This window comes from Hyperoodon ampullatus, assembly GCF_949752795.1.
Source record: "Hyperoodon ampullatus genome assembly, chromosome: 1".
NCBI classification, from domain to species: Eukaryota; Metazoa; Chordata; class Mammalia; order Artiodactyla; family Ziphiidae; genus Hyperoodon; species Hyperoodon ampullatus.
In genome coordinates this window covers 119,225,137-119,238,823 of record NC_136914.1, presented here as the reverse complement: position 1 = coordinate 119,238,823, position 13,687 = coordinate 119,225,137, and the positions used below count along the sequence as shown (strand labels likewise).

The 13,687-nt window shown below is 48.8% G+C and overlaps 1 protein-coding gene across 2 annotated transcripts; it reads right to left on the bottom strand.

Annotated features, from left to right (window-relative positions):
• Window positions 1-9,910: 9,910 nt before the first annotated feature.
• IRF2BP2 (interferon regulatory factor 2 binding protein 2) lies at window positions 9,911-12,697 on the bottom strand (the record flags this gene model as incomplete). Of its 2 annotated transcripts, none has more annotated exons than XM_079705279.1 (2): window positions 9,911-11,020; window positions 11,635-12,697. In XM_079705279.1, the coding sequence occupies 2 exons, from the start codon at window positions 12,695-12,697 to the stop codon at window positions 10,305-10,307; spliced, it is 1,779 nt and encodes a 592-aa protein (XP_079561405.1). In that variant the 3' UTR covers window positions 9,911-10,304. The 2 variants fall into 2 exon arrangements, with proteins under 2 accessions (XP_079561405.1, XP_079561406.1); XM_079705280.1 differs by having other exon boundaries at window positions 11,683-12,697.
• Window positions 12,698-13,687: the final 990 nt, after the last annotated feature.

Below are 13,687 nucleotides of genomic sequence, written 5' to 3'. Positions count from 1 at the left end.
GGATTCTTAACCACTGCGCCACCAGGGAAGTCCCATCGAAGCTCTCAATCCTTGCACACACGATCTCTTTTCCTTAATTGCTTGCGATTCATGTCGTCCACCTAATTCCACTGAAGTCTTCAAACCCTCAGCAAATATGCAGACCAATGATGCTCAGCTCAGTCTGGTCACGGGATGACACTCAACTCAGGCAATGTTGGTCGCAGAGACATTGAATGAGTTCCTTCCAGGGCTACAAAGTTCATGATCACCAAACTATCTTACTTACGGATCTAAAGGCCGGTGTACAGAAAAGTGTGATTTACATGGATATGAAATGATTTTTTTTTCTTTTTTTACAAATCCAACAGTTTTACTGAGGTCAGAGTTCAATGAAGGTGTTCTTTTATTTTTCATCATACATCATTTTTATTTATTTATTTATTTATTTATTTATTTATTTATGGCTGCATTGGGTCTTCGTTGCTGCGCGCTGGCTTTCTCTAGTTGAGGCGAGCAGGGGCTTCTCTTCCTTGTGGTGGGCGGGCTTCTCATTGCGGTTGCTTCTCTTGTTGTGGAGCACAGGCTCTAGGCGCTCGGGTTTCAGTAGTTGTGGCACATGGACTCAGTAGTTGTGGCTCGTGGGCTCTAGAACGCAGGCTCAGTAGTTGTGGCACACAGGCTTAGTAGCTCCGTGGCATGTGGGATCTTCCTGGACCAGGGCTTGAACCTGCGTCCCCTGCATTGGCAGGCGGATTCTTAACCACTGCGCCACCAGGGAAGCCCCATCATATTTATTTATTTATTTATTTTTAATTTTTATTTTTTTTGCGGTACGCAGGCCTCTCACTGTTGTGGCCTCTCCCATTGCGGAGCATAGGCTCCAGACGCGCAGGCTCAGCGGCCATGGCTCACGGGCCCAGCCGCTCCGCGGCATGTGGGATCTTCCCGGACCGGGGCACGAACCCATGTCCCCTGCATCGGCAGGCGGACTCTCAACCACTGCGCCACCAGGGAAGCCCCCATCATATTTATTGATTGATTATTTTAAAAGAACACAATAGGTTCCATCGTATCCGCACTCCCTCAGCCCTCACCTTGCCCCCCAACCCCCAGGCCCGCCACTTGCCCTCCTGCCACCAGTCATACAAATACCGTTCTTGCTTTTAAAGCCATAAATGGGCTGAGGTAAACCATTTTGGTGGTTTTCAGGTAGGCTGACCCTTCAGTAAATGAATCTGAGCATAGAACCCTTTAAGGAAAATATTCATTTCCTTTTATGTGTGGTCTATAATTTTATTTCATTTTATTTTAAGTAGAATGATATATCCCCCAAGGTGATAATAACTTCACAAATCATCTGATACTAAGCTGATACACATCCAGTGGTGTCCCAGGTACAGGACTCTGGCCTGGGAGACCATGTGTCTTCTATGATGACAGCAGGGGGAGCCGCTTCTCGCCATCATTTCAATGCTGTGTGCCATGACCCTCTTTCATGTAATAACTGAGAGTCTATATTTTTAGTGGTACACATTCACTGCGCCAAGCACCTAATGCGTATCTCATACACCCAGTGCTTTCTCATGTCTGGCTGATAGATGAAGAACGAGAATGCTATCACAGAGATTGTCGAGTTTAATTCCTTAGCCCCTTCTGAGGTAAGTACATGGTAATGTTTTTTCTCAATAATTGCAAAATAGAAACACAACATTAATTGAATTACGTGAAATGATCACACAAAGCCCAAGAATATCTGGAGACTTCCTGACCTTTATTCCAGTGTTTTTTGTGTATCTGGGAAAGAACTGGACAATTCTGAGGTCTGTTTTCATAAAAACTTGAATTTGCGTCTCTCAGCAGAGTTCCCTCTCAGAGATCTTTGTGAAGGAGCGGAGCAGCGCTGACTACGGTGCGCTTGTATCAAGACAAACAGGCTTGAGCAAGAATAACCTCTTAGGAATCGAATTTCAACCTGAAAAGGCTTCCAGGTTCCTTGATAAAATACATAAGGAGTGGACTGTTTTGTATGATTTCCATCTCAAGCTTCTAAAATGGTTTTCGTGCCTGTTATCTGGAAAGAAAAATATGTTGATGAAGGAAGTCTTTTAGTAGGGTTGCGTCTAGGTATTCTTAAGCCTGGAGCAAAGCTTTATTTTTTTTTAGCTTCCTGTCCATGTACTGCAATCACTTTTTAAACAATGACTGAAACTGTTATACAACTCTTAGACCGCAGTGAAGTTCCTAGGCTTGTGCTCCAAGACTGGTAATAAACGTCATTTTGTTAAAAGGACAGGGGTCATGACTGTGATTATTATTATTATTTTTGGAGATATTACTGCAGAGTATTAAATTCAATAATTAACAAAAATTAGAAGTTAATTAATTGGGTGGCACTTCAAGGGCTCAAGAGTAAGTACTATGATGAGAGAAAACCCTCTTCTTTTCTAACGGAAAAGTTTCTCTCTGAAAAGGCAACTCCCTTACAGGCAGTCAGCTGTTACAGTACTTTAGTTGACTTGGTAGTACCCATAGGGGCACGTTCTGAGGTTTGCTTAATAAATAGTGAGTGGCCAAAAAGTTCGTTCGGGGTTTTCCCGCACCATCTGCTAAAAACCCGAACGAACTTTTTGGCCAACCCCATACATTTTTATTAACATGCACGGTGTTATCAGAGTGATTTCTGCTAAGACAGATGCCCCTTAAGCGTGACTGTTTACTCCACCAGCATGGAACATTTGCCTTATTATAGCCACAGTCTTTAAAAAAAAAGCAGCAGCATAATTTCCAAAAAGGGAGTGACATTTGGGGCAGCTATAGTCATGCGCCATCTCCAGCTTAAGACAATCCACCTAGTACAGCCTGGCCCGCGCCTGGGACCCTTGCAGGCGGCAGGCACGGCTGTTGCTGACGCGCGTTTGATCTTTTCTGGGCAGCCGAAGGCTCGCCACACCCCTGAGCTGGCTCCCGGGTCCTGCTGGCTCCTCGCCCAGCAGAAGCCAGGTCTTTTACTTTATTTGGTCCACCACGCGGTGACAGTCCCGGGAGCGCGGTGGCGGCGGCACACGGGGCACTCGCGCCCGCACATTCCTCCCGGGAACGCCGGCGGGGGGCGCGGGGGATCAGGCTCAGCCGGGCCCAGGCTCCCCTCTAATTATAGCCCCGGCAGCTGGCGTGCTGGCGGATCTGACTCTCCGGGCCAGGGTGGGTCTCCGGCCCAGGGTGGGCTGGGTCTGACCCAGCGGCTGGTCGGCCGAGTGGGCGCGGGTGGGACGCGCCGCCGCCGCTTCCGGGCCAGGCCCCGCCCCTCCCCGGCCCCGCCCCCGGCCCGGCCCGCCGCGGGGTTGCGCGGCTCCACGTGCGCAGATCGCGGCGCGGGCAGCAGGCGCATGGCTGGCCAGTGCGGCCCGGGGAAAAGTTCTGGAATACATAAATACGGGTGCGGCGTGAGTCAGGCTTCCGCGCTGGAAACCACAGCAGGGTTTCCTCGTGGTCGAAGGCCTTTACGCAGGCGGCTGGAGAGTCAGGGAGCCTCCTCCCCTTTCCTTCCCCTCGAGTAAACAGAGATTGGCAGAGCTGGCGGCTGTTTTCTTCCTTTTAAAAAACGCCATGCTGAGCAACAATAAAAAGTAAAGAAAGAAAAAGCTACAATTTGACAGTGCTGACCCAGGCCCCATGTTTTCAACCGGTCTGTTGATTCGTATGAAGATAATGGTGTCCCGCGGCCCCTTTTCGTGTGTGATGGTTTCATGCTGGGCGTAATGAAAGCGCTTTGACTATAGTATTGTGTTCCTGTATCAGAATCCTACCAAAGTTCTGGATGTAAGTTCTAGGAAGAGACTCAGTTCTCGATGTAAGAATTTAGCTCTGACTATACTTTCCAAACTCCTGGAAGGAAACCAACTCGTGGTTAACTCTTGTTAGTATGTGCCCTTCGTCAAACAAACACACTCCCTACCTGCGACATTGACTCTAGGCTCCAAGGAAGCTGGGGGCTATGGCCTCTCAGCTGTTCAAAGCCTAGAATGATGTGCCTACTTAATAGGTGTTAAATAATAACAGCAACAGTCCATATGGTGCTTGTTAAGAGAAGGGTAATCCAAAACTTCCCTAATGACTGTGACCCTCCTGTGAAATTCTGATTTCAGTTGTATATGGGGTACAATAAATCTTTATCTTTTATCACCAAAAAAAGGCTAATCGAATTGCTGTTTGGAGGCCGGAATAACAACATGGGGTAGGAGGCCGGAGCCCAGGTTAAGGCGCGCAGCAGCCTTTTTCTGCTTTGCAGCTCTCTCAGGCTGAGGAGAACATGAAAGGCCCAAGGCCAAGGCTGTGTAAAGAAATGCTGATTTATTCAGTCCTAGACAATCCCTACTCCTACGTTTCACTTCTCTGCACAACTCTTACTGGTATTGTTAATATTTTAAAATCCTACAATAAAAGAAAATAAAGCTCAGTAATTTGGAGCTTGAAAATAATGTTACAAAAAATCTTTCCATACATTAAAATAAATTCAGGCCTTTAGCTCCGGGGAAATGTTGTTTCAGGATTTTTGTTTTTCCTGGCGAGGTAGCCACATTTACAGTGTAAAATATTCTACTTGCACTGTCACAGGAAAGCTGTTTTCTAAATGGCAGAGAAATACACAGTGACCTAAGTATTTATCTGCTAAAGCTGCTACCTGAGCACCTGCGCAACAAAACATGACTCATTTGTTGTGCAAGATGCCCGTCCCCTCATGGGCATCTTTATGTTACTGGCTGGTAATGACACAAAGAGTGAAATGGCAATGTTGCTAAGTAAAAGTGGTAAGTGGTGAAATCTACAGATTATATAACTGTTCATTTTCCCCAAAATATAAACTATATTTAGAAATATTGAAATGTGACATATTACTCTATATGTCTTATCTGAGCATCAAGGGCTTCTGCTGAGTTGCTGGAAGAGGTTCTTTAGATTATGCAATACAGCTTCTAAAGCTCAAAGGATGAGATCAACCTGTGCACTGATGCTTGCAAGTGAAACTAGGAATCCCGTAGTCTAGTCTCCAGACCTTGTCTGACCTAGGAGAAAATTCATCTCCTAGAAGATTTTCAAGGCTGACTTTTGTGATAAGCCTTACGTGCACAGAAGACTTGCTATACTATGATTTTTAGTTTTAAAGGGCTATTCTACATTTTTTTCAAAGCAATGTTTAAGATTGTATTATAGTAGACACTGTTCATACCATTCTAATAAGATGGGGTTCTATTAAGGAAACTTTACCCCATCGTTTTTCAGATTAAACGACCAGCTTTAAGACCCAATGTCTAAATGATTTGCCTATGGTATACTTTTTGCCCTAAAATACTTTTCCTGTGGCTTGCATGGATTGTTTTGTGCTGCTCAGCCCCTTATGTTGTGATAAAGACCAGTGCAGATGTAGATTTCATATTCTATAATTTAAAAAAAAAGTAAGTTACACCTCAAATTAACAAACGTATTTTAAAATCAAGCATTTTAAGTTGTACTGACATGGGGAAGGAGCAAGTTAACAGACTGATGAGTTAAAACAAATTTCACTGTTAAATTGAGTATAAATGATTTTGTTAATGGTAAATTAGGATAGTGTGGATATCCCTAATTATGGTTTTATCTGGGATTAATAGAGAAATCCACAGATAATCCGTAAATCCAGTCATTTTCTATCTTCCAACCTCCTAAGTAATTTACAAATTGACTTTTTGTATATTTTTGTGCCTTTTAAATTACTGTGAGGGGTTCCTAACTTCTGAGGAAAATGCAGGCTGTCAACAGAAACAGCAACAAGGCATCTAGGTAGTTGACAATCTGGGAAGTCACACACGTAATTTTTATTTAGTTGTAACCAATTGTATTGTAATCAATACTATTGCTGTCAGAGGCCTAACCAGTGGCACTGAAGGGGTTAAACTGCACGCGTGTGTGTGCACGCGCGCACACTCCATTTCTAGAACCCCAGATGATGAAGTAGGTAAATCTGTATTCCATTCATTGGTGCCTCTGCCCTTGGTCTGTGACAGAGGAAAGGCGTGTCTTCTCACTGTTCCCTCTGAAGAAAAGGCAAGCAAATGAGGGTGACTCAGTACTGCCAGTGGCCTACACACGACTGAACATTTTTCTGAATGATTCCACGTATACACTTTGGAATCAGGAAGAGAAACATTTTACTCTTCACTAACCAAATAAAACCATCTATAAATCAAATGCAAAACAACTTTGAGTAGGGACTTAAAAGTCTAGGAATTAAAAGGAGCTCCATGTTTTCCCTTCAACTTTTTCCCAGCTTTGGGGAATAAACAAAGACATCTGCCACATCAAGGGTCTGGTTTGTTTGTTTTTTTTAACTGAAAACTGAATGCAATCATTAAAGTTTACTTTGAAATTTAAAAAATGACTTCTGCAAGCTGCACTAGTTTAAATTTCACTAAAAATAAAATTTAGCATCTTTAAGAAGATCAAGAGTTTAACATTTCTTTTAAGCTAATTATTAAACAAAACATCATGTGTATTATCATCTATAAATAGCTTACTAAGGACACTGTTTCCTGAAAACTGCCTTAAACAGGCTAATTAAAAAATCATTAAACTATGTACAGTGATGGGCTCCCCAAGATATTGGGCCACCTCTAACGAAAATACATTCAACTATGCATAAACTCTTGTTGTTTAATTTAAAACACCTAGTAAGTCTATGTGTACCTTTATCTTAAAACTATAACTTTCACAAGTTCCTTTCATAGAGAAGTCTGCCAAGCCACTGACCAACAAGAAGAGAAAAAGCTGCAAACATCCAGGAAATGTCTTCCTACGTGACAGTAGACAGGAGTTTGAAAAAGGATCTCAGTGCATTCCACCTTTTATCTGCGTTTATAAATTTAAGGTTTCAGGGCTTCAATAAAGCTCACACATGGCTTTGGCTCTGACTTTTATTCCAAAGCTTTCCAAAAGGTAGGCTTTTTTTTTTTTTCTTTCTCTTTTGTCTTCAGTGCATTTCCTCTGGCCCAACATGGCTGTTTTATTCCACGGCTTTCCAAAGAGCAGCTCCTCGTCTTGACAGTCTTTTCAATGTCGTCACTATCTTCCCCTTCCAATCTACTATTGCAGAATGGCTGGCTGGACTGCAAGTTGAAAAGTAAACAAGTGCTTTCTGGCTGTACTTTGTTCAGCTCTTCTCGTTATCTGCTTCCCCTATCCAGTTGCCCTTTCCCCAGTCCCTAGCACTTTTTTTTCCCTTCCATCAGTTGCCTTTTTGTTCCATGTCTTTTATCTCCTGCTATCCTCCTGCCGTTCCAGTCAAACCTCAACCCCAAACCCACACATCCTTTGGTCTCATTGCCACTAGTGATTAAAACAGTCACTCTAAGCTTACTTTCAACAATTAAAAAAGGCCTCAGAAAATGTTCAGTGCTCCCAATTTTATTTTTATTTAATGCTAAAAGTTAAAGAAAAAAAAAGGTACTGTAAATCTGACAAATGACAGAATGCAGGTGATATTTCCATAGCGTGATTTTAAAATAGAATAATGTTGATATCTGAGATTACACTCACTTCAGTTGACATGAGTTTCATCATATATAGAAAAAGTATCACCTTCAACTTAAAAAAAAAAAAGTAAAGGTTAAAAGGTGGCACACTTTTAAAATACTTGGTGGCCAAGGAAAGGTATCTAGTAAAAGTTGTAAACCATGTGTACGTTCTCATAACTTTTAATGTGAGGCCACATGAAAGACAGTACATCTGTTAAATTCTATAAATTGTTAAAGCAAAAAAGTGAAAGCTTCAACACCCCATCCCCTAATATTTTGAGTATTAAAAGCACAGCTGAAATATTAGGATTTGAAATCTGATACTGCCCATGTACAGTAAGTAGCTTTCTGACATCTTTATCCAGCTGTGGAGAATCTCTGCACTGTCATCAGGTACAACAAAGGATCAAACCCATGTCCCAGTGTTAACTTTTTAACTTAAGAGAATGCCAGAGATATAACCCATATCAACACTTTCCAGCTGCAAGCCTTCTAACGAAGGCCACCCAAGGGCCAGTCGGACTCTGATTTTTTAATAGGAGTAAACAACACACAGCGCTTTAAAGCTGTTTAAATTCTCCCTCTTAAACAGCAGCACAGAGATACCATAGGTTGTCTTTTCCACAGCTGGATAGACTTATTCAAAACAGGATGGTTCTTTACTAATCTTTTTGGAAAGCTTATCTGTATTAAGAATGCAAAACATACAGATAGCTACCACAAATTAGGTCAAATGACTGATCAACTTGTAACATCTATGAGGTCAAATTCCAGTTTATAATAAAGTGCCTAGATACGCATTTATACAACAGACCATAAGTTGAATTCTTTACAAATGTCTTTATGGGCATGTAAAATTGACTGTGTTTCTGCATGTGTGCATTTACATAAGAGAAACCAGTCTGCTCTGAGTCACAGATACTCCAATTAAAAAAAAAAGTGTAACAACAAACTGGTTAATCATGCAAGTCTGTTTGCAATATAACAATGACGGGTAACATGAATTTGCACAGCATTAATAGGTGTGCTCATTAAAAACACCATGAAAAAAATATTGTATTTGGTGCAGTATCTGATTTTCAAGTGATAATGACTCAACCATTAAGAAATATTTGAGCAATTTAAAAATGAAAGACAAAAACATAACTGAAGAAGGATCCAAAGTGGGTAACAATCTGTATTTTCAAATTAAAATAAAAGCTTGGTTGGGAACAATACACAGAAGTTGTAGTAGACCTCGAAGCCATGATTCAGCCTAATTAGAGGGCCAAGTTACAAACACCTGAACATGAAAGGATTTAAAGTAGTGTTCCTGTCAATGTTAAATCATAACAGCACAGAAGAAAAACCAGTATCACTGTGAGACAACTATTTCTAATAACTGATGATTTATTGGTTTAAAAAAACTCACTTTACTGATGCAAAATAGTAATCCAAAGAAATTAGTTTACAAAAGGTTTCTAAAAATAGTTTGAGAAGTGGGGCCTATTATGTAAAACCCTTTCTTTAATTTTCGCTAGTTTATCATATTTGCCCAGAAGAACAGTATTATTCACTTGGTATTTCAAACACATGTAAGAAGGAAATTACAGGTTTCCTCCACCCCCATTTGGGCTGTCACTGATATGCCCACGGGCAGTCCTGGCAGCACCCTGCGCTGTTACTGTCATTGTACCATACTGTATTTAGCACTCACTACAAACAGGGTGTAGGTCATCATATCAACAGCAATGGGGCTACAGGTAAATGATAAAACAACAAAACACAAAACAGAAACGAAACCAATCCCACAATCTCCAAGTTCACCTGGACTGTAACTTCTCTTTCGACTCTTCAAAGGAAAACGACCACAGCCAACGACAGACAGAGTGCTCCAGGGTGTTTCGAAAGATCAAGTGGCGCTGCAGAGCCAGGCTCCACGCAAAGATGGCAGGGCCATCTTGTCCTCGCCACCATCCGTTATCACTGCCTTGAGTCACTGGATTGTGTATTATGCAACCGACTAGCATGCAGCATTGTAATCTTACAACTGATCACATGGGCAGTGAACAGTGGTCAACTTTGCCTTAAAACAAAACAAAAAAATCCCCCCCCACCCCCCAGGCCCAGTCCTGAAAAATCTCTCAGCAGCAACTCTCAGGCAGTCATCAACAGCCGAACAACTGAACTTTAAGAACAAAATCCAAAATCGAGAAAGATTCAAAATCGGTTTCCTGTTACTCTCAAAGGACAACGTTTGGGGGGAAACTTGGTGACATTTCCCAGTGGCATGCCCACTTCACAACAGTGCCCCTTTTGCTCATTTCCTTTCCTTCTCCACCACTTGGCCTCCAGCCTGAGAAAGGGGCCAGCAATAAGGAATAACAGACAGTAAGGCAATCTTACGACGTCAGAAAATGTATTTGGCTTTTTTTTTTCTTTTTAAAATAAGTGCATACAAATACAGCTAGAAGCGTTTCTGATTTGCCAAGTGCTCTAAAAAAGCAGCCAAGTCACAGCCTACATTGAACGGTAACTGTCACCAGGATAATAAAGCACAAAGATATGCTAATAACGTTAACAAAAGAAGAAAATGCTTTTATAAGTACATACCTTTTGTCGTCAAAAAGAAAAAAAAAATAGAAACACAATGTATTCAAAAAAATCAAAATTATACAGCCATGTTTATGAAGTCTACATTTCCCTTGTCTTGGATATATATATATGTGAAGATATATACACAATTCAAGCAGTTTTAGTTAAGGGTAATCATTGGGTTTTTCTGAAACCGGAAAGTCACGAGTCTCTCTCTTTTTTCACTTTCACATCTCCAGCAAGGATGGTTGCAATTTCCCCTTGCATGAAGGCCCAGGGGACATTGGAGCCCACAAGGGGGCATTTTTCCCCACTGGGACAATAGACCTCTCCACTGGCTCCCTGCTGTTTGATGCTTTGTCTGGAGCAAGGGAAGCAGAACTTGTGCGAAGGGACGGACGGGCACTGCACAAAGTGGGTGTCCTCCAGCCGCTCGTGGCACAGGGTGCAGCACAGCGGGGCGCTGGCCGCCAGCGAGGAGTCCGGGAGGCTGGCGGGGTGCACTGGCTCCAGTCCTCCTGTGCTGCCTGCCCCCTGGCCCCCCACCTCTCGGGGGCCCAGCCTTCTCTGGTTCATAGAGGACGGCGAGGGTGGGCTGCTGCTGTTCCTCCTGGTGGTGGAGTGCACCTGGTTGGCATCTTTCGAGGCATGACTGCCCCCTGCATTGTCTGCTACCAAGATTAGGGCTGCCATGGGGGACTGGCCGTTCTGGGCCGCTTCAGGCGGTGTGGTCCGGTTGGAATGAGGTGAGGCAGTGGGGGGTGGTGGAGACACGAAAGAGGATGTAGGAGTAATGGGGATCTTGAGCCCTTCTGTGGACGTGGACAGCCATGGCTGTGCCTCTCCATTGATCTTAGGGGGCCCGACTTCACCTTCTGGTTCTGGAGAAGGCTTCCTTTTCCTTGCTGTTCTTGCAACTGGAAGAACAAAGACATAAGAGGGGGGGAAAAAAGGGACGTAAATGAACGTGCGCTGAAAAGAATCTTTTTTTTTTCTAACACATAACAAAACTCCCCGAAGAATTTCTCTTCTCTAAAAGCTGGTACATAAAAACTCACAGGAGTTTCAAGAGCACGTGCAACTTAAACCACTTAGCCTGACGGGGCTCTGAGGCAGCGTAGCAGTTTAAAGAAAAAGAAAAGCCACAGAAAATGGCCCCGACAGCGCTGCCTGTTTTCCCACAGGCCTGCCTGTCCCCAGGCTGCACTGGGCACCTGACGGTTAACGTCCCCCCCGCGCCATGCACACATAGGTTAAAAGGTGACTGGTGCCCTCCTGCTGGCATCCAGGAATGTGCCAGGAAAGGAAAGCCCTGTGTCGCTGCCTATCAGCCCGTCTGACTCATCTCTGTTATGCTGCTTCAGCACAGGAACACGTTGCCACTAAGTACTGGTTCCGCCTCGGGCAGATCAGGAAGTTGGGTGTTTGTTGTTTCTGGGCCGGGGGAGAACGGCGAATGGGAAGAGCACCCCTCCTCGGCTCTCCGTCCCCGGCTCGCCCCTAGATCCCCTCACTCCACAGCCGCCCCTACCTGCTTTAGACCCGTTGGCCCCGTTGGCCTCGAAACCCAACAACCTGCCTGCAGTCAGGGCCGGCTCCTTCTTAAACTTGCTCTCGAAGGGCCCCGAGTGGCCGTGCTGGTGCAGCGCCAGCAGCGTGTCTCGCACGGTCTTGGGCCGGTTGACCCAGTCCTGCTCGCCGGGCCCGCGGCCTTTGCCCGCGCCCTCGGTGCCCAGCTCGGCCGCCCCGGCCCCCGAGGACAGGCTGTCGGCTGGGCCGCGGTGCGAGCCCGCCGGCGGCTGCTTCTCCTTAGCCGCCGCCTCGCGCTGCTCGTGCTCCGCGGCCGCGCTGCTCGACACGGACGCCGGCCGCTTGTGGGCGCCCAGTTCGGCAGGCTGCGCCGAGCCCAGGCCGGCGGCCGCGGCCCCGGACACGGCGGCCAGCGAGGCGGCGGCGCGGCCGCCCAGGCCGAGCGCGGCGGGCAGCGGCGTGGCCGAGCCGTTCATGAGAGGCACCAGGGTGGGCGGCACGGCGTGGCCGCGCCGCGGGTTCGGGCTCTGGCGGTTCAGCTCGGGCGGCTCCTCCAGCTTGGAGAAGCCGTTGGGCACCAGGATGCCGTTCACGGGCGGCGGCTGCGGCGTCGGCGGCTGGGCCAGGCTCGCGGCCGGGCGGCTGCCGCCGAAGTCGGAGCCCAGGCGCGGAGGCCGCTCGGCCGCGGCGGCCGCCAGAGGGTAGCGCTCCAGAGCCTGCGGGGCGCGCGGGGCGGCCTCGGGGCCGCCGTGGCCGAGCGGCGGCTGCTGTTGCTGCTGCTGCTGCAGGAGGAGGTCCTTGGCCGAGAGCGGCGGCGGCTTGGCGGCGGCCGGGGCCGCGGCGCCGGGCGGGGAGCGGCCCTCCGGGAAGCAGCCGTGCGCCCGCTTGAGCTGCCGCGCCGTCTCGATGACGAACTCGACGCGGTCGGCGCCCTCGTAGTTGACGCAGCCACGGCACACGGGCTCGGTGAAGTCCCAGATCATGGCCCAGGGCATGCGGGGCAGGTCACACAGGTAGCACGACTGCCGCCGGGACGCGGCCGCCACCGCCACCGCCGCGGCCATGTCCGAGGAGCCCGCGGCGCCGGAGGAGGAGGAGGCGGAGGAGGAGGAGGGGGGGGCGCCGCCGCTCCCCGCCGGCACCACGCGCGCCCTCCTCCCCCCCCAACCCCGCGTCTCTCCCACCAGCGGCGGCGGCCGCACAGGCGGCGGCGGCGGCAAAGCCCGCGAAGGCTCGGCGCCCGCGCAGCGCCCCCGGTGCACGAGGGGCGGCGGGCGCGGGGCGAGAGGCTGCAGCCGCGGCAGCACGTCCCCCCGGCCTGCGCGGGCGCGGGCGGACGGCGGGGCGGCGCGGCGCGGCGGGCGCGGCGGCTGGGGCTCGGCCGGGGCCGCGGCGGGCCTCCAGACCGGGGCGAAGACGGGCCGCGCGGGTGCGGGGGAGCGCAGCAGGTCGCGGCGGCGGCCGGCTCGAAGTGCGGGGCGGGGGGCGGGGAGGCCGGGGGGGCGGGGGGCGGGGGGCGGCCGCCGGGGCAGGCTCAGCCCGAGCGGCGGGGCATGCCGCGCCGGGGCGGCGGCGGCGGCCGGGCGGCGCGGAGCTCGGGCGCAGCGCGGGCCACGGGTCGCTCCGCTGCTCTCTCACAGCTCCTGGCGTCGCCGCTCTCCAGCGCCCGCGTCAGCGCCCAACCCGCCTCAGCTCCGCCGCCGCCGTCGCTGCTGCTGCTGCCGCCGCGGCCGCTCCACTTCTACAGACTTGATTCTTCGACAGCCTCGCAAGGCGCCTGCGCGGGCCCCCTCCCCTCGCGCGCGCGCCCGCCCTCCCCCGCGCCCTCCCCCTCCCCCCGCCGGAGATCGTGCGCTGCCGGGAGAGCCGGCTCTGCGGCGCCCGCCTGCCCGCCTGCCCGCCTGCCCGCCTGCCCGCCAGCCAGCGCCGCGTCCCGTGTCCCCGACGTGAACGCGTGGCTGGCACGGCTTGCCTTCCTCCACCCGCTCGGCTACCTCGACTCCTTGCGCCGAGCTACCCCCCCCCTTCAGTTCCGTTTGGGACAAACCATGCTA